Source organism: Vigna umbellata, chromosome 3, assembly GCF_029865625.1.
Source record: "Vigna umbellata cultivar VRB3 chromosome 3, Vumbellata_1.0, whole genome shotgun sequence".
Classification (NCBI taxonomy): Eukaryota; Viridiplantae; Streptophyta; class Magnoliopsida; order Fabales; family Fabaceae; genus Vigna; species Vigna umbellata.
The window spans coordinates 49284174-49309257 of NC_142167.1; the positions used below are offsets into that span (position 1 = coordinate 49284174).

Here is a 25084-nt window from a genome sequence, read left to right on the forward strand (position 1 = left end):
AATATTATTTAAAATAGTTATATGAAATATATTTTATTAAAAAACATATAAACACTTAAATATAATTTATTATTAAAATAATTAAATATTATGATTTTGTTTTTATAAAAGAAAATATTTATATTAAATTATATTATTTTTTAAAAATTTAAATTAATATAATAAATATATTACAATTTTTTAAAACTACTTAAAAAATATATTAATTATTGATTTGAATATTGGAGTTCCTTTAACTGGTATATCTAAACTGATTTAAAGTAAAGTTTGAAGAAGTCTTTTAACTTATCCGAAACTAATGTATTGGTCAAATTGAAGGTTATAAAAAGATAATGATATTTAACAACTAATTTTGGATCAATCACATAATAACATATAAATAATGTTAAAATGTTGAAAAGAAGTGCAAAAGAAAGAGGGGATATGATGTTTGTTGGTGAACACTAAAAACCAAGAAATACTATTACATAGCTGGTATTAATTGGAGATGCATGTGGTTGTTCTCCCTTCCCTACAATGATTTTTGGATCCTCCATTGATGCAATACTTTCAAGAAATTGACCTCTAAGTAACTCCGCCTCATCACTTAAGCTTTATTCACTTGAATGGATTTGGAGGAGAGTGATTGAATGGATTTGAGAGAATTTGAAAATAAATTTTGTTGTTATTTATTTCGAAGTAAATTTTTTTAATCTTGGCAACCTCTGGAAGTTATGGGTTTCAGAAACATTGTCTGAGTTCTGAAAACAAAGTTTTAATCCTCCGGGATTGAGTCGTTAATGTCAATAATAAGTCCTTAATGTTGTATTAAAGCTGACAAAATCACGAGCAGGATCTAAGAACTGGCGAGAATCTCTAAAAAGAGTATAAAATATTAGGAGAGGAAAAGAAGAAAGGAGAATCATAAAAGAGTGACTTGGGATGTGTTTTAGAATGGAGAAAGAGCTTTCTATTTATAGAGCTAAGGAAGAATAAAAGTAATAAAAGACAATAAAAACCATTAAATATTTACCGTTGAAACATTTACAAAAATGAATTTGAACGTTGTTGACAATTAAAGTTTTGACCGTTACAATCCAACGTTTTCTTTTGCAATAATCTAACATTATTACAACATCCGGCGTATCAAAGTTCAGATGAGTAAATACGTAGGAAAAATATCCATGTTTTTACTTTCCAGATGCTTGGTTGAGTTTTTAGTCAGTAAAAACGGCTCTAACTTGTATGCCACACGTCTTCAATCAATCTATATAAAATTCCTACTTTAGCTTGAGAATTTACAGGTTTTCGCAATGGTAATATTTGTATTTTAAAAGAAAGTTATGCATGAACACAGTGGAAGTAGCAATCGAAATGGTATAAAAGAATGCATTTTATAACACTCCACCATTTCACTCGTGGATGAAAATAACTTCTCCTCTAGAAGAAGCTCTTCGACATTTCACCAATTCGATCAACATTTTCAAATTATTCCCCATGTCAAATACACAGGGAATGATACTCAATGTCTCAAGCACAGGAGAACGGCAAAGCAAATATTTGATAAATTCTATCTCATGTGGCCAACCACCCATTTCTGACAACTTCACGGTTTTAAGCTTGTTAAGTGCAGAATCTGAAAGAGATCCTTTTTCCCAAAAATCCAAGTCCGGAGCATCTGCAGCAATGGGTATGTTCGATGAACCCTGCCAAAGTCAAATGCATAAAATAATGCAGCAGTTAATCTTACATACACAGGTCTGATTTGTAGAAGTTAATAAAATCACTCATTATTAGTTGTAAAAGCCACCACTTCTGCAAGGAGTAAAGACCGAGGACTTACTGAAATATGTAGCTCTTTTAGATTGGGAGAACTTGTAATCATGCGAAGGATGACAAGTATCTCTTTTGTATCCTCAAAATTTACTTGATATAATTCAATAGTCTCTAAATTGTGGTACATTATTGGAAGATGCACCGAATCAATACCTATGCTCAAATACTTCAAGAAAGAGCAGAAATGAATAAAATAGGTCATACATAATTTCATAAACAACCTTTTGGGGATGATCTAACACAATAAACACATGAGAACACGATGTTACCTTTGTGAAGTAGATAAGCCCGACAAGCTTCTCAAGATTAGGCACACCACCAAGAAACTTGAGAAAATTGCAGTTTGAGCTTTGCTCAAAGTGCTCAGCAATATCATCAGTCATATACATAGCAATAGATATTTCCACCAAAAGTGGAGTATCTTCAAGACATATATCCTTGAATTCACCTTCAAGATACAAGTATTTAAGATTCGGGGCAGAGATAGTAAGAGCCAAATTATCAAAATATGACAGTGATAAACTCTCCAAGAGAGGGCATCTGGAAATTAGGCTCTCAACTGCATCAGGGGATATCAAAACTTGGTGAAGGTTGAGGCTCCTCAAGCACACAAACCCCTTAAAACTATGCGGCGGGTCCAATTCGCACCGCGACAGCTCCAACCTAGTCAACTTCCTACAATTGAAAAGGCTTGAAGGTATTCTAAAAAATTCCCCTTCTCCTAACTCCATAACCAACACCTTGATATCATTCCTCGATAGGAAAAGAATCCACTGATCAATTTCAGGACAGCTTTGCAACATCGAATTCGAAATTTGAAACTTATGAATTGGCCCTTGGTGAAGAAACAACGCCCTGGTGATGAACTTGACAACACTCCTCTCAACAACCTCCCTATCATTACTAAAGGGCGGCACACATTTGTCATCAAACACAAGTTGAGTAATTGAAGCCCATTTGTATCTCCATTTACTAGATAAAATGCTAGTTCTCACAGCATCTCTAATTGGAAGCTGCACCAGAATACTCTCTATAATGCTTTGAGGAAGGTCACTAATCAAGTCAGGACCCATCACATCAACCATTCTTATCACCCGCCTAATTCACAACACAACAACAACTCAAGGAGCCAGAATAAAAAACAATAGAAAAGCTCAATTTGCCCGCAATTCTTCCGAAATCAAATCACCCATTAAAGAAAAAGAAAAGGAAAGCACACCCATTTACTTTGTATAAGTATATATATCACTAACCCTGGTTTTTTATTCTGGTATTGTGAACCCACGTACTGAAATCTACGATCCAATACAAACACAGTCTTGAGGGTTAAATTGTTTGCATTGAGAAAGAACCCAATAGAATGTACCAAGAAAAAAGGCACCCATTAGCGAGATTGGAAGCGAATTGTAGCTGAAGGGGCTGGATCACGGATTCCAAGCGAGCATGGGATTGGATTTCAGAAAAAGGGGCGTTGGGGAAGAGAAGAAAAGGAAGAGAATTGTGGGCACTTAAATGAAACTCAAGAGCAAAAATTCTGTCTTTTTTTGTTTCGGAGCGATGAGTATTGAGAGTGAAAAACTAAAATGTTGCGTGCAAGGTACTGTGTTACCTAAGAAGTGAATCTTGAATAACATAAGAAGTTACCGTCGTAGTTTTTATTATGGGCCGACCATACGGTCCAACAATACGGTCCAACCTGTCCAATCGTTGTTTTTCATCCTATAATTGATTTTTGCGCCTCTCCATCAGAGTGAAATAGCAAAAATAACCTTCCCAAATTGTGTGCACCTTTCGAAAAATGTAATATAAGATGTATTATAAAAATTTCTGATTATATATTTAGAAAATATTCCATACAAATTTTCTACGATGTACTACAAATTCTATATAAAGTTAACTAATATCAATTCATCACATGACAGCCCATAAATAGATTTATTATTGCTAAATTAACTTTCTTAAATATTTTAATTTTTTTCAAAAATGCTTTTTTTTTTCTTCTAAAATTAAAACAAGTTATTGTATCACCCACATCCATGTGATTTCTTCGACAAATTTGATTTTATGAGTGGTAGAAATTTATTTATTAATCGTCTTGAAAACATATAAAGAAAAGAAGTAAGATCTTTGACTGTGTGAATTATGGATAGAGTGAAAGTTAAAAAAAAAAAAAAGTATGATCTTAATTACACCTATGATGAGACATACCTTATACACATATTTACAATTTTATTATACAGTGAAACACTTTCGTTATACTTCATTTTCAAATTTTAGGTCATTTTCTTTTAGCAGTAATAAATTGGTTTAAACTCTCGGATGGTCATCGTATTTATATGGAAATCTTAAATGGGTCACCTTTTTTTTTCAGTTTCAATTGGGTCATATTTTTTGTAAAAATGAGTCAATTTTACCCTAACCGTTAAGTGCTCTCAGACGGCGTTAAGTTTAGCTGAGTTGTATTTTATATTTTGATGGCGTGGCATTGTTCATTAAAATTGAATGGCTGATGTGTTTTAAATCACCTTCCACGACGCCGATGCTTCACCATTACAATTCACAAACATTGATGTGTTCATGTTGCATTTGAAAGTGAGACCAGAAGAGAGAGAGGAATAAGGGAATTATTCATGGATCATCTACAAACATTAAATTAATATGTTACTTTAAAGTTAAAATTATATCAATTTTTCCTTTGGGTTTGGATATAGTTTGGGGCTCCATGTTTGATTTTGTTTATGGTGCTTAATATTATTGACAGGATGATGAGGTGGGTGGTAGGAGGAGGACTTGCAATACTAAAGAGTATTTTGATTCTTTTTCCTCTAATAGTGTTGCTTCTTCTTGTATGCTTTGTGGTGTGAGGTTTCATCCCATCATGTGCTCTCGACATCACTGCCGGGTTTGTGGAGGAATATTTTGTGGTGAGTGCTCTAAAGAGAGGAGCTTGTTGCCATCAAAATGTCGAGCTTGTTGCTATCACTGCCGTGTTTTCCGAAAGAAATATGATCCTTGTTTCATCAACTTCCTATGAATATTTATATTTGAATTGGAATAGCTGTAAACTATAGAAATGTTGTTTGTAAAAATAAAACCTTTAACCAACCTAGAAGTCGAAAGCATTGATCTTTATGAAGAAATCTACCATAAAGAAAATGAAAAGACAAACAGGGGCAGTTTTGAAAGCACTGATCTTTATGACCTTGCTAACATTCAAAATCACACCAAACTGAGCACTGCTTTTGAAAGCCTCACAAAGGCAAACATGGCAGTTTTGAGCACAGACTTGATGTCAGAATAACAGGTATCCTCTGGCATGGTGACGGTGCTGCCATTGGTGACAAAGGACAAGCAATCGGCCATGGTGAGAACAAGGGTTGAGCAGTCCACGGACGGTGCTAGCGCTTGAGGGGATGGTGCGCTTTGTGTTAGATCAATGGCGCATAGAGCCATGAAACACACCATGAATGATAGTTTTGATGCCATTTCTAGAGAGAGAAAAATGAAGAGAGAGTGAGGGAAAAGGAGAAGTGAGAGAATGGAAGATGAGGTGCTCCGTCGGCGGAGGAGAAGAGGAGTTCGACAAACGTGCCCCCGACAACGGCGTTTTTTAGTTTGAGAGGGAGAAAGGGTGTGTGTCTGGGGAGTGAGGGTTTGAGGGTGGGAGTGGGAAGAAAGCAACTTGGGCGGAGGAGCGGAAGAGGTGAAAGGTGATTAATGGTTGGAGGGAAGAAGAAGCATCGGCGCCACGTGGATTCGGTGATTTAAAACACATCACTCATTCAATTTTAATGAACAATGTCACGTCATCAAAATATAAAATACAGCTCAGCTAAACTTAACGTCGTCTGAGAGCACTTAAAGATTAGGGTAAATTTGGCTCATTTTTACAAAAATATGACCCAATTGAGACCGAAAAAAAAACGATGACCCATTTAAGATTCTCATATAAATACGAGGACCATTCGAGGGTTTAAACCTAATAAATTGAATCTAATGTTCATATTTATTTTAATTTTATATTTTTAGCTAATTTTGAGATTTGTTAACTATTTTAGCCATAATTTTCTTTATAGATTTTCTTAATGATTTTAGTTGTATTGGATTTTACATTTAGATCTTTAAAATTGTTTTGTGAGATTTTGAATTCTCATATTTCTATTGTTTCTATAAGTCGAGACATATTTGTTGAATTTTTGTAAACAATTCATGTGAATTAGATTTTAATTGTATGTTAGTTCATGACTCCTCATGAGACTAGAGAAGCTTTTCTTAAGAGATAACTGGGAGAATGATTAAAAGGGAGGTCTCTTCCTCACACATTTCTTTGACTTTATTTACCATTTCTCCTTATGTTAGATATCTAATCTTATTTGTTTGTTTGTTTTGTAGATTTACTAGTGACACCTTCTCTTTTGAGGTTGTCACCTTTTACAGGAATTGATAAGAGTTCGTCTTAGTGCATTTTAATGAACAAGGTGTTACGATTCAAATTGATCAAGAAAGCTTCATGGAGATCCTTACTGGACTTTAAGATAACAAGGTTATCTAAATGTGAAAGTTCACTTCAAGACACTCATACAAGGATAATAGAAGATAAATTTAATATAACTAAAAGACAAGAACTAAACATATAGAAATATGTTGCAACTTAAATCGTGACAGGATGATAAACCAAAGAGGAAAGAATTTAAAAAGAAATTTAGAGTCGCTACCATAATTTATGAAAAAATTATGAAAAATTATAAAATAAAATATGATTTACGAAAATCAAAGATAATACTTTTAATTAAATATGCAAAATTGAGGTGGTTTTTTTATTGAAAGTATTTTTTGTTATTACTTATGGCAGTAGCATATTGCAATTCGTGGTTTATTTATATGTTTTGGCAGTAGAAATAAGGTTACTAAATGTTACGAATTTAGTGTCTTCATGTACTCTACGAATAGTAAAGCATTTCAGATTGTAAGATTTTATTTTGTACTGTCAAGTGCAAACACAAAGTATGTTTTTTTATTATGTTCATAGTCGCATTGTCATATATAGCATACCATACGTGAATGATGTGTAGAAAATTAGCGTGCATAGGCATATATTAGATTATTATATAGTATTTATAAAGATAAAATATTGGTTACGAACGAAAGACCTGGAAATTTTATATATAGTGAGGATATTATTATATTATACGCGAATAGATTATAATATATTATATAACGTGGGAGTGGAAAGTTTGTAAAATATTATCTATGATAATATATAGTATGCATTTTGAATGTATAAAAACTGGAAGACATTTGAATATGCGGTTTTAAAATAAATAATATATAAATGGAATTATGACTTTGGGTATATATCACAGTGTAATATTTGTTGTTGTTGCAAGACCCACAATTCTGGTAGTCTAAAAACAAAATACGTAAATATTTATTATATTAAATTTATTAACATTTTAAAAAATACTAAATAAAGTGTGTTAACTGTTTTAACGACATTATAAAGATTTATTTAGCTAAAAAATTAGTAAAATTATTAAAAAAATATAACATTAAAATGAAAACTTTGAAAATAAAATAAAATAGTTAGGAAGAGAATGATCAAAGATTATTTGTTTATCTAAACACGTCTTCAACATATTTTTTTTCAAATTACATTAGTTTTTAAAATTTAAATTAGGCTCAATATTTTTCCTTATATAGTTAAGTTTATAATTTATACTAATCTTGTTTTATAATATTGAGTTACAATATCTTTTAAATAAAATTAATTTATTATCTTTCACTAAATTGACATTAATACACATCATTTAAAAGTTATTACGCATCAAACTACGTGTTAAAATTTGAAATGTGTCTCGTGTCAGATCAAAGTATCTCAAAAGATACAGTAATCTAAATTTAATACGTCACACATTTTAATCCAACATTAATATCAATTTAACAAAATAAAATAAAATAAAATCTACTTAAAATATATTTAAACTCAATTGAGTATATATAAATATATATAATAAAAATTAATCATATTACTAAATATAATAACCACGTTACTTATTATGTTATTAAATTACTTTTTTTTTCAAACCGTGTTTGAAATGAAAATTGCAGTCAAACACTACCTAATAGTTAAACAAAATTATTTATACGTTTAAATAAGCATGGTTTTGTTTTCTTCAAAGGTAATAGAGGCACCTTACAGCACGTGGAAACATTGGCAATCATTTAAAAAGAATAGGCTTATTTTTTATACAAGGGCAAACTTTACTTTTTTATTAATATTTTTTTAAAAAATATCAATTTTAATTTACGTGTATCATTCACTCTTTCTAATCTTATTGTCTAAATTCGTAGAAAATAAACCAGTTTAAAAATGTTAAAATACAAAAACTAAAAGGTAGAGTTAGAACAAATGAATCATTTAACATAAAAAGTTATATAAATCAGATTTTTTTTCTTCGTTTTTATAGAAAAGTTATATTACTTAGTTTTAAAAATTCTAAAGAAATGTACTGGATATAGAAGTTTCAACCTAACACTACCTTAACTTTAATAGTCATATTTCCTCCAAAATAATAAAGTAGGGTCGACACATGGGCAAAATTTGACTGGTATTAGTAAGAGAGTGTGTACCAATTTAATATAATTGCTATGACTTTCAATTAAATGTAGAGTTTTGTTTAAAGAATTTATGTCACATGTCATTAATAAATCGCGTATTATATTATATATATATATATATATAATATATATATATATATGTCACAGATAAGATTTGTCGTATTAATGCATTTAATATTTCCCATGGACTTCTGGTTCAATATTTATATCTTCTGGTACTGGCATGAGTTCTTCATTGAAATTTTGATTACAACACCTCGTGAACACAGGTTGCAATTGGCAAAGGATCAATCTCGCCATGGATTTCAGTTGTACTGCCAAGGTTAGAAAATCTCTTTCCACATATTCTTCCTCTCTGATATGATCGTTATGATGATGAGGTTCCAAATATTAGATCAACCACTGTTCCTCTTGTTTGGTGTGCTTTTTCTTCTCAATACTCAAAATCTCTGTCAATTTGTTTGTTATTGCAAAATGTTACCAAATACACAGAGAAAGGGGAAATAAGAAAGGAAGAGAGAAGAGGGTTGGGTTGGGCATATATAGCGGTTAGCCTTTGTTAATTTGTGGTTTCGGTCTCTTGTAGTGTTCTTGTTTCAGTTGAATGATGGATTTTCTGAGCAGTAGAGCGAGTTAGAGCCATGGATGATGAATCCCAGAATAAATCGGAACGTTCTACTGAGTTTTTCTTTTCTGGTATTTTGGCTTTCAAAAATATCTGCCCGTTCGTGTTTTGCTCTATCGCTTATCCTCCGTACACTAATTGAATAAAGGTAGAAAGAGTCACGTGTGTGAGAAAATGCGGATAAGAGTGGTTATCAGTGAGTGACAGACACGGACACAATCACATTAACAAATATCCACATGAATTGTATGCTAAAATAAAATCTTTAGCATATCTTTTTCCTGATAAAGGAGGGATCATAGAGGAAATTTCAAGTACACCGGAGCTCATTCAAAGGGAGTCACAGTTCTAGAATTGTAATAATTTTCATTGAAATCTCAATAAACTAAAATAAGTAATAAAAATCGATAGTTTATATAATATTATTTTTTTGAAAAAAATATGAACTCTCATAATTTCTATCTTGTTAGTGGGCTGGCCCAGTTTTTGAGATTTACAATGCTTGGGCTCTAATTTTATAGGTCCAAGTTAATTCTGACATCTGAGTTTAATGTGAGGGAATACTTTAATATGAATATATGATATCATAATTTTATGTTAAAATCTATATTAACAAATTTATAATTTTTTAATATTTAAAATTACCAAAAACATATCTATTATATTTAAATTAAAATAGCATACATAAATATTTATTAGTAATAACAATTTTATATATGGAATGAAAAGGGACTAATGTTTTTTGGTTAATTTTTGTTTATACACATGATTAAATTGAATACACACTTATAGGTATCAATTAATTGTGATATAGAGATTAAATTGTAAGTTAATTAATGCACAAAAAATTATTTGTGATACATAAATTAATTATAATTATAATATCTCAATAATACTTAAAATTAAAATTATTTCGATATAATAACTACACCATTATTTTGCAGTCTAGAAACTAGTGTTATTAAAACGGTTGGAAGCCGTGAGTCAACCTGGTCCACGATAGATTCAAGTCGAGTTGGATTGAATTTTGTTTTTTCAAATTTTGATACGGGTCAATTTTGAATCTGGCTCACTAAGAATACGACTCACTCGGATTAAATCTATAATAAGTCAAATTGACTCACCAATCCACCTAATTTTTCTCGTAAGTATTTTTTGTTAGATTAGTCATTTTACAAAGTATTGAAACGGAGACTCATAGAAAATTATTTTTGTATAGAATAACTAAATAACATGAAAAATCTACCAATCTCTACTTAGTAACTTAATTTTATGTAGAAACAAACTTAAATCGATATGAAACCATTAAAAATTTTGTTGAGAAGATTTGGTGATATTTTTGTGTGAATGAAATCTTATGTTTGATTGATCATAAATATTATTGAAGATCATTTTTCCTTTATTTAAATTTGAATTAAAAAATTTTTATTATTTTTTTAATTGAAAAAAATTTGTAACAATCGTTTAAACCATCAACGGTATGAGATTGAGTTCGCCGAGTTAGATTAGATTGATTCTAACCAATATAATCCCTACTAAAAACAATGACTTGGAAGGTCAATGTAAATTACTTGTAAGAATTTGATTGGGTGTTAAAACATTAGTTTTTTACTTTTTGGAGAGGAGTAAATCATTACTATATTGTTTATTAATCCACTTTAATAATATATTAATAAAAAAATATTAAAATTTTAAGTTGTGAGTGCTTATTTTTGTGGGAAAAAATCACCACCTCACTAAAACAGCTGTCATTTCTCTGGTTTTGCTTGAACGTATAAAATATTCAGTCTCTTAAAACTTATCTAGGATCAAAAGAAAGGCGTAGACCACTCCATCCTACTATGCTGCAAGTTCTTCGTCTCCGAGTCCCGCAGCACGGCCAGTCTGGACGTAATTGAACGCGCTGCGAGGTCAAATCCGGAAACAGTGATTGTGAACAAGTTTCTCGATGGAGCATACAACAGAGCGAGGTACACTCTTGTGTCGTATGTTCTGCACGACTGCAACGGAAGTGTTGTGTACAGTCCCTTGCACCAAACCGTCATAGCCATGGCTGAGGCTGCCTTCAACGCCATCAACCTCGAATTCCACGACGGCGCTCATCCTCGTTTAGGCGTAGTGGATGACATCGTTTTCCACCCTCTCGCAGGTGCATCACTACATGAGGCAGCATGGCTCGCCAAAAGAGTTTCAGCAGATATAGGCAACCGATTCAATGGTCAGTATTAAATTACTCCTTATTCAAGATAATATATATTTAAATAGTTACGATTTCAGTCATATAAAAGTTACTTTTCATATTCTAATAAAATATTAATTGTTTTCTTTCTTTTAAGTATAAAAACTAATTACCTTTTCTTTCTTCTTTATAAGTAATAATTAGTAAATACACATGCACGATATATATGTGTTATTTTTATTATTTTGTTATTTTTATATTATAATAAAAGTTTTATTAAATTATAAAATAGTTTTTAATTTTTAAAATAAAAATAGTAATAAACCATAAAATAACTTTTACAAAAGAATGATTGCAAAAATGAATACTTTTAATAATTTTTTATTGTATAAATGGTTTTGTTTATTTTTATTTTTAAGATGTTACATTCATCCTTAAATTGTGGAATAGACGGAATAATATATATAATATATATAATGTATAATATATTATACATTTATAAAGAACTGATGGTTTTAAAGTTGAGATTTGAATAATTGATCTTCATATAATTACTAATTGTATTGGGAATGAAAATAACTCTTAAATACTTTTGGTTCTACACAAATAATTTTATTTTGTGTTTTTGATAAAAAATATAACTTTTAATAATTTTTTATTTTATATTTTGTTCTAAAAAGATACGTGAATACATTTATTTTTATTGTTCAAAACTCTCTAGATCTTCTTTTGGACAATTGTTTTTACAGGTAAACAATTTGAAATAACATATTTAAGCATTGAAATAGTCAGTAAATTTACATCGAAATGTGTATATTAAGTGTAAAAGGGCTTGATTTTCTAAGAGTTAAATTCTAAATAAACAAGTTTTTTTATTCTCGATTAATTGTAAAACTTTTGTTAGAATCAAATAAAGCATAATACACGCATGAAATTTTGAGGTGTTTCTTGTATTTGTTTTCAATAAAAGTTAGAATTGTAACTTTATAAAATAAAAGTTTGCATAGTAATTAAATTACAAATTACTTAAGTAGAAATTTAATTCTAATTGAAGGATGACATTAAGGTACTAAAAGAATTGTGTTTTCTACGAAATAAAAACAAAAATTTTAAACAGAAAAAATATTATACTAACTCACTAGTCAGTTTGGCAAATTTCTCTTTTAGACAAATTTAATTACATATATCTTTCTACGAAGCGCCCTTAATTATTTGTAAGGGCAATAGTAAGGAAATAAAGATACAACAATCCCAGTGAAAAGCAAATTAAATTAATATAATGCTTTAATTCAGGCCACTTACCCACTTTAAAAGAAACGAATTTGAAGATATCTTAAACTTTTTTATCATAACACATTTTTACATTCATATTTAATACACAATACAAAAATAAAATGGTCATATAAAAATATAAATTTTTATATTTTGTATAGAAAAAAAGAATAAAAAAAAGGAAGTGTTGAATGTAAGAAATTTATGTGTCAAAATATTATTATTATTATTATTATTATTATTATTATTATTTTTACTAAAAAACTTTATTTTCTTACCTTTCAATACCTGAATGCAGTGCCAGTGTTTCTGTACGCCGCAGCTCACCCAACAGGGAAGGAGCTGGACACTATAAGGCGAGAGCTGGGCTACTACAGACCCAATTTCCAAGGTAGCCAATGGGCTGGATGGGCCATGGCTGACACCGTCCCGCTGAGCCCTGACGAGGGACCCAACGTGGTTTCACGGGCCAAAGGCATCACGATGATCGGTGCACGCCCTTGGGTTGCACTCTACAACGTGCCGATCCTGTGCACTGACGTGTCAGCAGCAAGAAGAATCGCACGGAAGGTGAGTGGTCGCGGTGGTGGGCTTCCAACAGTGCAAACGCTTGGGCTTGTACACGGCGAGGACTCCACTGAGATAGCCTGCATGCTGCTCGAACCCAACCAGATTGGCGCAGACAGGGTGCAGCACCGGGTGGAGACGCTGGCAGCACAAGAAGGACTTGATGTGGAAAAGGGTTACTTCACTGACTTTTCTCCCGAAATGATTCTGGATAAATACATTAAATTAATCACTGCTAACAGATCCTGAATGTGTGTTTGTGTATTGACTACTAAAAAAGGTTATCATAATCACACTGCGGGGTTGCCATTTGCAATTACAAAATTGGAATACGGGGACTCAATCTTCACACAATTCAGTGTTTCGGGTGTTGGGGAAACTGTCTTTAAAGAAGTCTGGTATTTCCAAGAAGTTAATCCTTGGTGAGTACATATGAAAGGTGTGTTGATGTAAAAGTCACTTCAACTTTGTTTGGTTTAAATAACTAATAGAGCAATAAATCTCTGTAACAACCATATAAATTTTTAGTTTTTCTCATAAATTTTTAATTAGGATTAGTTTAATCACAGACTTAATGTTCTTAAATCTGATAACTAATTTGTTTACGCTTTTCACAATAGTTTGATTTTGTCCAATGTGATTGATCGATCGTCGTTTAAGCCTAATTAAGTGGTCAGTATTATCGATCACCAGTAGTACAAAAACTATAAATAATGCTAAGAATAAAGACCAGGCTGAAGATAGGGATTAGGTCGGGCTCTTGAGAGCCATAGCAGGTCCATGGTCGAGGAAATCTAGGTTGTAAAGTAATTGAAAAACACTATAAGGGGTGAACAATGTTAAGGAAAACTTTTTGCCAAAAAGACGTTTAACAAATTTAATTATGATTAGACAGTCTACAAAGTTGTGATTGATTTGTAAAACACTACATGTCTAAAGATAAATAGTTTTTCAAGCGTTTTAACAAACCTACTGTAGTCTTTTAAGAAAGAACGCCTTTGAAAAAAAATTGGCATTGAATGACAATCCTATTTGTCAATGACTAATTTTGCAAGAACTAAAGTGTTTGTAAATAATATGTTTTGTGAAAATAAAGCAATAAACACACAATTGTTTTAAACTGGTTTATAACTAAGTATTAGCATAATTTTTTCTTGTTTGAGTTTCACCCACCGTTGGTTTGCGATACAACACCAATGAGACATGATCTCAACTCACACATAAGGGATTAACACTACCTCCGACCCAAAACCTTAAGGAAATTGGTTTATGGGTTTTCATTCTTATATCGTGTTCAACTTTCTTATTTTTACTCAATATGAAACTTCGACTCACTTGGATTCCTAGCATTCTTCTCATCAAGTTGAGTTTTAAACTCAAGTTTTGATTTCCAACAAAATCAATGAATTTTCTTGATCTCAGTGCACGTCGCATAAGATAATCAACACCTTAGTAGCAAAACCAACACCTTTTCCAATAAACGGTGCGCAGCATAAGCTTTCGTAGCAAGGTAAACTCTTCGAAATGGAACTTCTTTGGGTTACTATCTTTCTCATGTAAGTTATACAATGGCTACTCTTACCGTGCACAAAAAATCTGTTAAAAAGTATAGCAGAAAACAGAAGCAAATTAAGCAAGGAGTCATTGTTGAAAACTGTACAGATTACTATACATAGGTGAAAACTCTCAAATCCCAAATTCTATTATTGACAATTTAAGTACCATATATTTATATAAACGTTATTCTTCTGACAAGTTGAAGGAGCCAGAAGGACATTTCCAACAAAATCTTCGGTCCATCACTAAGGAAAATACATAACTCAATCTATAAGTCAATGTCAACAATCAGATTCTGTACAGTCAGAAACAAGCATCACTCTTGGAGATGCTACTATGATGCTAATGTTACAACAAGTTCACTGCAACTCGGGAACTTGCATTTGAAGAAAATTCAACTTTCTTTCACTCTTCACCAACTTAAATAAGACACAAGGTGTTTAAGAAAATCATCTTGGCCCAGAAAGTTCCATTGCTTGTGCAAGTAATGAAGAATCATCAGTGAGATCAGAGTAGCGCTCTGAAGAAGAAAGTTCATTTCCTCTGCTTCTTGTGGATTCTGCTCTCTGCGAGGCTTCCCATTTCTCTGCAAGCCCATCTCCTTCAAGCATCCTAACCACCTCAGACATCTTGGGTCTGTGACTTGGAAGGTACTGAGTACATAAAAGAGCCACTTGCACAATTTCATCAAGCTCAATCCTATCATAGTTGTTTTTCAGGTCCTTGTCAACCAACAAGTCAATTTTCTTCTCTTGATGAATTTTCTTCACCTGCAAGTATAGTGAATACATTTAGGACACATGACATTATAACTCAGTTATACTGAAATAAATTACGAAAGAAATTACTTTGACTGGTTTATCTATTAATATTTTTCATTAGGTAAGTAAAGAAATAGGCAACAAAAGGGCATGTATGTTGGGAATTCAAGTGTGAATACAAGTCCCCCATTGAATAGAAATGAGAAAGTAAAAACTATATAAAGGTGAAAGATCCATTAATCCATTGTTTTGATGTTTTGGATAGAGAGTGATGTCAACCCTTATTTGGTTGGATTCATATTTCATCAGTGTTTGTATCTTCCCAGTGAACCTCTTACTTGATAGATCCAACTCGAAAACCTTTTTGGTTAGTTTTAGTCCTCCTAAATATAACCATTTTAAAAGGTTACTATAGTAATAAAAAATTTGTAAAAACTAATGCCAATATTCACTTTATCTGAGGACTAACCAACATATTAAAGAAGAAATAAATTAATTCTGGTCGGCTCACCCAGTCTAACATGGCTCCTTTCTGGTTTGCTGCTTTTCCAAACTCAAGTGCTCTTTGGCCAGATATTAGTTCAAGAAGAAGAATTCCAAATCCAAAGACATCTGTCTTCTCAGAAGATTGACCTGTTGAGAGATACTCAGGGGCTATGTGTCCCACAGTGCCTCTCACTGCTGTTGTCACATGTGAATCCCTGTGATCTAAAAGCTTTGCCAGCCCAAAATCTCCCACTACAGCTTCACAATAATCATCAAGCAAGATATTTGCTGCCTTTACATCCCTGTGAATAATCTTTGGATCACACTGTTCATGCAAATATAGCAAGCCTCTTCCAGCTCCTAAAGCTATTCTCTTCCTGGTAGGCCAGTCCAATGCTGGCTTGGCTGTTTCATATAAAGGTAATGAATACTCCTACTTCATAAAACAAATGATACACACTGACACCAATCTGGCAGGATAAAATTGCCATACCTTTCAGACGAGAAGCGACACTTCCATTTGACATGTAAGGATAAACCAAGAGCCTCTCTGTAGTTGTCATGCAGAATCCATATAGCCGAAGAAGATTCCGATGGACGGCTAAGCTGATCATCTCAACTTCAGTCTGGAATTGGATCTCACCTCCAATAGCGTTACCATCTTTGAGCCTTTTTACTGCTATAACTGTACCATCCTGAAGATACCCTTTGTAGACATGTCCAAAACCACCTTTGCCAATCATGTTCTTGCTGCTGAAGTTGTTTGTAGCAAGCTGAAGTTCTCTGAAATGGAACTTCTTGAGGTTTCCAAGAAAAACCTCTTCACGGTGTTGTTCTGAAAGAGGAAGAAGAGTTTAGTTAATGAAGATTAAACCAATAATATACATACCAAGTTGGCCTGTGAATACTTCAGTTCATAATCCACTAACCATTAACATCAAAGAATATTTGCTTGTTATGCCTTTGTCTCCACCATATGAGGAAGCCAAGTCCCAGAATTAGTAAGCATATGCAGCTTAAGCTTGAGGCAAACGCCAAGGCTACTTTGTGACTCTTTGGTCTTTTGGTGGATTGGGAATCTTGGAAAGCATTTGAGAAAGTTGCATGAAAAAAGAAAAAAAAAGTAAACACGGGTAGAGAATGATGGAAGCAATGATTATAAACACGTTAAGACAACTTAGAAGATGATAGTTTTTAACTGTTTTGTGAAATAATTATGCACCCTAAAAAAGTACTTTTCGACTAAGTTTTAGACCAAGTCCAAGTCTACTTTATGACCGATAAGAAGAAAAAAGCTTTAGATTCAACATCATGAGGGTGAAAAAGCATACACAAATCTAAAACATGAAAGAACTATAATTACCTTGAGAATTATTGGGAGCCAAAGGAATTGACGTTGTCCTGAAGCAGTTCTGCTCGACTCCAGCGGCACATATCTGAGGATTGCCTACGATGCTGTTTCGAAAGAAGGAAAAACATACAATTAATTAATAAGACGTACACATAATTTATATCATTTTAACTCACGTTGGGAAAACAGAAAAATTAAGACCTTACTTGAATGTTTTTGCATTTATTCTTGGTACAGGTCCACTCAAGTTATTATAAGAGATATCCCTAAGAAAAATTCAGCAGAAGACAGATAACTGACCATAAATCAACTTAACTAAAGAGGAAAAAAAGATCGATGGTAGCCATAAGTCTAGAAGAGACTTACAGAAAGGCAAGTTGAGTCATGTTAGCCAAAGAGGAAGGAATTGGTCCAGTCAAACTGTTATTGTTTAGCCGCCTGATAAAAATTCAAATTCCTATGATCAAATTCTTGATAGGAAATTAACACACGTTTTGTCTGTAAAGCCTATAAGAAAATGCATAGCGTTATGTTCTTGAACTAACAAGTAATGGAGACCCTTCATTTGGGAAAGGGAATCTGGAAGTTGCCCGGTGAAGAAATTGTCCGAAAGATCAAGAGTTTGAAGCTTTTGGAGCCTACTAATCTCAGAGGGGATTGGTCCTGTAATATTGTTATCCTGCAGAAGCCTGCAAAATGCATAGTAAGATAGTATTCTTGACACAAAGTTTTCTTTTACTATAAGTAGCAAGTCACTCACACAGTGAGGAGGTTTGTTAAACTGCCTATGCTTGGTGAGAGGCGGCCAGATAAATTTTGGCTTGGAATCCCACTGAGAAAGAAAAGGATGAAATATGTAGAATGTTAAGAAGCAGAAAAACTGAATATATCTTGTTATGGTTTGATTTTTTTCCAGTTTTACTTACAGGGCAGTGACAAAATGATCAGAGGAACATGTGACCATAGCCCAGTTGCAAGGATCTACAGCATCTTCATCCCAGTTACTCAAGACAGAATGAGGATCCATGAGAGAGTTCTTAATGCTCATCAAAGCTTGAACTGCATGTAAGACAAGAATTTATTAGGAGATGAGAGTGACCGTACAGTTATCTGCTCTAAGAATTAAGGGAAGTGCTCCTACTCAATCACCTTCATAGTTGACACCTTTGGGAGAAAGCAAACCAACCACTGAAGTCGACAGGAAGAAGAACAAAGCTAAACAAAAGAAAGCTACTTCCCCTATTCTCTCCATTGGGTCGAAGGATCAACAGAAACTTATATTAGTTATTTGCACAACAAAACTGGATCAAGTTAAGGAGGAGGCAACTAAAGGAGCAGGTTTTGAATGATTCAGCTGACACCAACAATTCCAACTTGGTTTGTTTTTGTTACATGTCATGCTTTACATCAGAAGAGGAAGCTCAACCAAGTCCAAGAATACCATTCCCACCTGCTTTCAGGCCAGAATTGCACTCACTCCCATCCTTGTGTCAGACTTCCAATGGTAAAAAGACTTAAAAGAGAGCCAGCATGCCTGCTAATGGTTCAACAAAGAAAGGAAAGAATATATAATAAAAAGACATGAAGCACCCCTCCATTAGCCTCTTTCTAGATAAATGTAAAAGATGATTGAAAAAGAAAATTCCATCAATCATGCATTGGTCTAAAGAGGAGGAGTGTAAAGTATTATTCTATTCCTTCAAATATAATACTAAAAGAAAAAATGAAGTGAGAGCAAGTGAAGTATTATCTGTTAAGCACTAATGGACCTTAATCAGAAAAATTAACAAAGTGGGTCAATGAGTTTAGCTGCCATCAACACAAAGTGGATCAGCTGGAACTTATAAGCTCTCCTAGGTGTTCTGTAGAAAAATTAGAATCCAAAAACATTCTCTGTCCCTGTGGTATGCCATTCATCATCTTTTAAGTACCGAACTCCACTTTCTTTCGTTTTATTCAATTATTATGAGAAAAAGTTAGAATCCCAAGGGATTGTGGTTGAGATTGGTGATGCAATGGCTCCTCCTTGTGAGATCTTTGTTGTGTCAATTATGTCTCCCATTTTCTCTCACTGTTACTTTCTATTTTCTTTGGCCATGCTAATCTTAGTTGCCTACGCTTTATTGATTCTCAATCACTCATTTTGTCTCCAAATAATCACATTCATCAGACAGTTCCTCTAATAAACAAGCCAAAAGCAACCTACTTTTAAAAGCAAAAGCTGTTCTCACACTGTTCTGAATTCTCCCTCTTGGAAAGTCCCAAAATGCCCTGCTTACAAACAAGCCAGGGTGTGTCGTGAAGTACAAGGGGTATGTAATGTCTATTTCACTCCCGTTTCTATAGGAACTTTTGATTTTAATTTTTCATCAAATTTGCTTTGTATAACAGAGCTGACATGCAGAACCCACCAAGCAAAAGAACTGACACTCTGTTAATATAAATATGTTTCCCTACTACTCTACTGAGATTATTCCAAACCTCCAATTACATTCACAAAATCTTAATCATCGAAATTGGAGTGTAATTCACAAAATGCATGTTTTCTGTCAGCGCCATGGGCGCAGACCTCCATTTAATCTGAACTTCATTTTTTGTTTCTTTCAAAAGTTTGGTAAAACTCACATCTTGGATAACCTTTAACACACGTATAAATGGTCTTATATTTTTAAGCCCAGTTTGTCTAGTCCACATAGCAAAAGTCTTTCCCTATCGACATTATCGACATTCTGCTAGACAATGGTTGAATCGAGATTTTTTTGTTATAGGTCCATTCATGCATTCAAACATCATTCATACATTATCATAGGAGTTCAAAAAAAAAAAAAAAAGAGTATAACACAGTATGCATCATCAATGTCCAATAGAAATTCATGATACGTATGTAGGTTTACACTAATGTTTCCAGATAACATCGTCGTTGAAAAACATTCAGAAATTAAAAAAAAAAAAAAAAGTGAACAAGGGTCTCACACAAATTCTACCCATATATTCATCATGCCCGCATCACCATGACACACCATGCATTTTTAGAGGATGACTCGAAAACACAATTCAAAGAAAAAATCTAAAATTATATCGAAAAATACACATTACTGAAATGTCCATAAGTTTCAAAATTCAAGGAATAGTACACCCTTTGTGAGGCTCACACACCTCATTATGTACACCCATAGGGTTGTTACACCCTCCATGAGGTTCACACACCTCATTATCTATCTCCATAGAGTTGTTACACTCTTCACGAGGTTCACGTACCTTATTATCTATATTAATAGGGTTGTTACATCCTTCACAAGATTCACACACCTCATTATCTACATCCCTAGGGTTGTACACCCTCCACAAGGTCCACATACCTCATTATCTACAATCATAGGGTTGCTACATGTTGGGTACAAACAAAGTCCCACATCGGATAAAATAAGAGATGAACATAAGTTTATATACACATAAGATACCTTCATTGTAAAAGGCCTTTTGGAGTGGTACACATTGTTAACATAAAAACTCGAGAGTTCATGTTAACTAGTAAAATCTAGAAGGTATATCACTTCCACTTTTTTTTCTTTTGATTTTGACATTATTTTTATTATTCACGAAAGTTTAGTTAGTTCTAAAGCTTAGAAGGTATATCACTTTCACTTTTTTTTCTTTTGATTTTGACATTATTTTTATCATTCACAAATATCTTATTTTAAATCATAAAAAGAATGTATTCCTTATTTCTTTTGGTATCGGTTCGATCATCGCATCATGTGATATCTATTTTCAAATTTCTTTAAAAAAATTAAATAAACAATTTCAAAGGAAAATAAAAAAATAGTTTTTATTACATATATTTCATGTTTTAGATTTTATCTGGGTCTAAACCCACAACATCTTTTAATATCTCATGTGTTTACCTTTTTTATAAAAGTAATAAATTTTAGAGAGAAGTGAAGGTTGAGAGAGAGAGTGAGAGCCCGAGAGAGTTGGAGAAAGGGAGTTCGAGAGAGAGGTCCGACGGATTGCTTGCCGGAGTGCCGCCGGACAACGTTGAAGGCCGTGTCGGAGCTATTCAACTCCTCCAGCCGGTTCCGATTCACGGTCGCCGCAGCTCCGACGTTGGCGAACGAACCGAAGACGGCGTCGTCTTCCCTCCGGCCCAGCGAACTAGGTGCGCGTTCTGAGTCTCGCTTCGTCCCACCTGCTTCCCTCCCTGTGCCGGATCTTTGCATTCACCGCCGGAGTGCCGCCGGAGTGGCGACTGCACGGTGGACGAAAAAGAGGGGTTTTCCGGGTTGTCAGTCCCACCCACACCGTAGGCAATCGTCTCTGTTCCAACCGCCACACCTCGTGTTCACTCAAGGTTAGGGTTTTTTTTTATTTCAGTGGAATGAATGTTGAATACGTGCATGATGTTGTTTGTGGATGATTTTGGTTATGTATGAGCTGTTACTGGATACGTAAAAGATAGGCAGGCAGTGATGTGTGATATCTTGTGGCAGGATAGCGAGAATTTTGTCGATGACGGGATTCAAGTTGAGCCTTTCAACCTAGATAAAGAAACGGAAGAAGGTTATTTTCATGCAGCAGCCAATTTTGTTGAATATGTAAGAGAGAATGAGATTAAGGTGAGGGATTTATGTTGTTTTCTTTTTTTATTTGTGATATTTCATTTGTTAAGTGTTGGATTTTGGGGCAGCGATGGTGTGCAGAACATGCAGAAGTGTAAACAAAATGGAGGGCCCCACATGGCTTTATCTGACAGAGAAGCAAAAGAGTGATGGAAGAAATTCATTAAAGGTTGCTAATGGGAGACAACAGCATGGCAACCTGGCTGGAAATGCACGAGGCAGCACCAGAACGAGGCTTGAGAATTTGGCTTTCTGTATTGTAATGAATTTTAATTTGAATGACCAATGTCATTTAATTTCCTGTTACTGAATTGTCAATTTTATTCTACTGATGCGATTAAATTTCTTCTGAAATCTGATCTGTGTTGTTGTGTGTCTGCCATTTAATTTATACTGTTGTTGATTGTTTGAAATTTAATTTTTACGTTTGTTTGTACTGATAGCTTTCTTGTGCGAGTTTACTGTTCCTGCAATTGCGTTTCTGCTGGTTTTGAATTCTGCACGTTTACTGTTTCTGCCTGTCAAACCGTTCGGTCTTTAACGTCACTGTTAGAGTCGTTCGTCCATCTTTCATCTGATTTTTACTTCCTCTGTGACGTTCGGCTTGTCTCTGTGTTCATGCATGTTGTTTATCGACCGTTCGTTCTTAATCTTCATACCGTTCGGTCTGTTAGAGATCGAATGGCTCCTTCATTTATACTTACATCTACCGTTCGAGCCTCCTCTGTGCGCGCTGGACGAGCGTCCCCTCTGGGCGACAAGCGTCTGGACGAGCGTCCTCGGTCAGCGTTGTCCGCTAGCTGGGCGAGCGATCTCCGCTCTCTGGACGAGCGTCCACTTACTGGACGAGCGTCCACTTACTGGCCGAGCGTCCACTTGCTGGACGAGCGTCCACTTGCTGGACGAGCCGAACGTCCTTTCTTCCTTTCTTCCTTCTTTTTTTTATTAATTTTTTATTTTATTTTTTTTATTTTATTTTATTTTATTTATTTTTATTTTATTTTTTCTTTATGATGAAAGTAAATTTATTAATCAACCTGGACGAAATTGAGTGTTGACAATGCCCAAGGAACCATTCTTTGTACTGTGTGATTGAACGTTCGGTCTCTTTAAGGACGAACGCCCCGATCACTAAACCAAAACGAACGAACGCTCGAAATTGCATATGCTTTTAACGCTCGCTCTTGGTTCTGTGTTATTGATTGTGAGCGTTCGGTATGATTCAGACTGTGAGCGTTCGGTATGAAACGGAATCTCCAGCAAGGTCACCTGGGCATATTCAAACCGAACTCCACCACCAACATCATTATCCATTTTCACGGCATAATCCTTCAATCACCACCTCTGACCCCCGCCAAATACCGTGACCACTTCACTCATCAGCCACCAGGTTGCACCTCCACGGGACCACCAGGAACCCATCTTTGAGTCACAGCCGTCATCATCCCAAGCCCCCTCAGCCACCATTGCCATCCTCAATACTACCGTCTAGCACCTTCATCACCATTGCACCACTGTAACTCTCCACCGTGACCAGTCCAACACCGTCATCATCTTCCTCGGAAACCTTCCACCCAAACCGCCAAGTTGCTGCCACCGTGCTCAGTCTAAAACACCAAAACCGAACGCTTAGGCTGAAACATCAAAGTTTGAATGGAACCATAAAACGCGTAGTATGACCTTACGTTCATGCACAAATTAAACTTAAGCATAAAACGCAAACCCAGAAACACAAACTTGAATGGAACCAGCGACTGAAAGCAAGCATGAACAATAAAATCCTACCATGGCAGCGTGAAAGAGATGATGAACAGTAAAACTTGCAGTACAATGAACAGTTAAAGCGTAAAATGAATAAGAAACTTGAGTGGAGAAACAGATTCAACTAGAAAATTTCAAAGAGACTCAGTTCAATACATGAAAATGGGAAAGAAACCAAACCCTAAACCTCCCCAAATGGGAAAGAAACCTAAACCTAAACCCCTCTTTTTCGTCCACCGAACAGTCGACACTCCGGCGGCACTCCGGTCATGCTCCGGCGGTGAATGCAAAGGTCCGGCACAGGGAGGGAAGCAGGTGGGACGAATCGAGACTCAGAACGCGCCCCTAGTTCGCTGGGTTGGAGGGAAGACGATGCCGCCTTCGTATCGTTGGCCAACGTCGGAGCTGCGGCGACCGTGAATCGGAACCGGCTGGAGGGGTTGAGGACCTCCGACACGGCCTTCAACGTTGTCCGGCGGCACTCCGGCAAGCAATCCGTCGGACCTCTCTCTCGAACTCCCTTTCTCCAACTCTCTCGGGCTCTCACTCTCAAGTAAAGATAATTTTTTTTAACGCTTAATCACTTTTTTCCTAGCGCTAACATTTTTTTAAAATACTTAATCACTTCTTTTAAGCAAGCATCGTTTGCATCATCTTAACACTCAATCACTTTTTTTCTAAATAATTAAATATTGCTTTAAAGTATAAGTACTTGTGTGATTATCCACGTCAACCTAATACTTGTTGCTATCCTTTTTCCGACCATTCCTAAGATACCAAAAAAGTACAAAATCTTCAAAACCAAAAACACCAATATTGTTAAACTAACTTTCTTAATGAGAGCTACGTGATCTATGATTTTCTATTATAAATGGATATATGTAAGAGTAAGGTCAGTCATTGTCGGTTTCACTTTCCAAAAATCCAAAACAATCCATAATAATTTTTGAACCAAATTTTCAAACAGTTTTTCCAGATAAAGAACTATGTAACTCTTATTTTTCATTCTGAATGAGAATGCGTAGGAGCAAAGTCAATTCTTGTCGGACCCATAAATAAAAAATAAACACATTTTTATTTCTTTATAGTGTTATTTTTGGGGAAAATTAAAATTTTGAAAACCACGTCAACTTTGTACAATTAAGTAAAGGTACTACTTTTGGGTAAGCGCGGTGGGGTGCTAATATCTTCCCTCTAGTGTTTTCCTTGTAATTTCACAAGCACCAACAATTTTTTCCACCGGTACTAAAGAGGTCGTTATCTACCTCAGGCAATAACTAGAAGCACGTTATCAGGCTGTTGACGATTCGAGCCATAGATTTGACACATTGCAAACTCTGGTCATTAGATTCTTGCTTCCAAAAGCATTGAGTTGTCTTTAATAGCCTCATTCTAGCTCAACACCGTCCCAACAACAACCCAGTCCAGCCCAACCCAACCACAATCCCACCAGTCATAACAAGACCTTCAAGA

General features: G+C 34.4%; 3 protein-coding genes across 5 annotated transcripts; 1 reads left to right on the plus strand and 2 right to left on the minus strand.

The window, feature by feature from the left end:
• Positions 1–1340: 1340 nt before the first annotated feature.
• Positions 1341–3393, minus strand: LOC124848781 (F-box/RNI-like superfamily protein). 2 transcript variants are annotated; one of them, XM_088108650.1, is made up of 4 exons: positions 3069–3393; positions 2085–2913; positions 1823–1981; positions 1341–1685 (listed from the first exon to the last, which is right to left on the minus strand). In XM_088108650.1, the coding sequence occupies exons 2-4, from the start codon at positions 2898–2900 to the stop codon at positions 1392–1394; spliced, it is 1269 nt and encodes a 422-aa protein (XP_087964776.1). In that variant the 5' UTR covers positions 2901–2913; positions 3069–3393; the 3' UTR covers positions 1341–1391. The 2 variants fall into 2 exon arrangements, with proteins under 2 accessions (XP_087964776.1, XP_047182523.2); XM_047326567.2 differs by having other exon boundaries at positions 2085–3393.
• A 5204-nt stretch (positions 3394–8597) lies between these two features.
• LOC124848861 (formiminotransferase cyclodeaminase-like protein) lies at positions 8598–13642 on the plus strand. Of its 2 annotated transcripts, XM_088108377.1 has the most exons (4): positions 8613–8755; positions 9020–9129; positions 10865–11276; positions 12808–13642. In XM_088108377.1, the coding sequence occupies exons 2-4, from the start codon at positions 9079–9081 to the stop codon at positions 13323–13325; spliced, it is 981 nt and encodes a 326-aa protein (XP_087964503.1). In that variant the 5' UTR covers positions 8613–8755; positions 9020–9078; the 3' UTR covers positions 13326–13642. The 2 variants fall into 2 exon arrangements, with proteins under 2 accessions (XP_087964504.1, XP_087964503.1); XM_088108378.1 differs by lacking the exon at positions 9020–9129 and having other exon boundaries at positions 8598–8755.
• A 1111-nt stretch (positions 13643–14753) lies between these two features.
• Positions 14754–19152, minus strand: LOC124848860 (protein CLAVATA3 INSENSITIVE RECEPTOR KINASE 5-like). Its single transcript, XM_088110853.1, has 11 exons — positions 18381–19152; positions 18158–18290; positions 17992–18063; positions 17777–17920; positions 17598–17669; positions 17438–17497; positions 17244–17335; positions 16810–16959; positions 16374–16715; positions 15906–16285; positions 14754–15403 (listed from the first exon to the last, which is right to left on the minus strand). The coding sequence occupies exons 1-11, from the start codon at positions 18481–18483 to the stop codon at positions 15083–15085; spliced, it is 1869 nt and encodes a 622-aa protein (XP_087966979.1). The 5' UTR covers positions 18484–19152; the 3' UTR covers positions 14754–15082.
• Positions 19153–25084: the final 5932 nt, after the last annotated feature.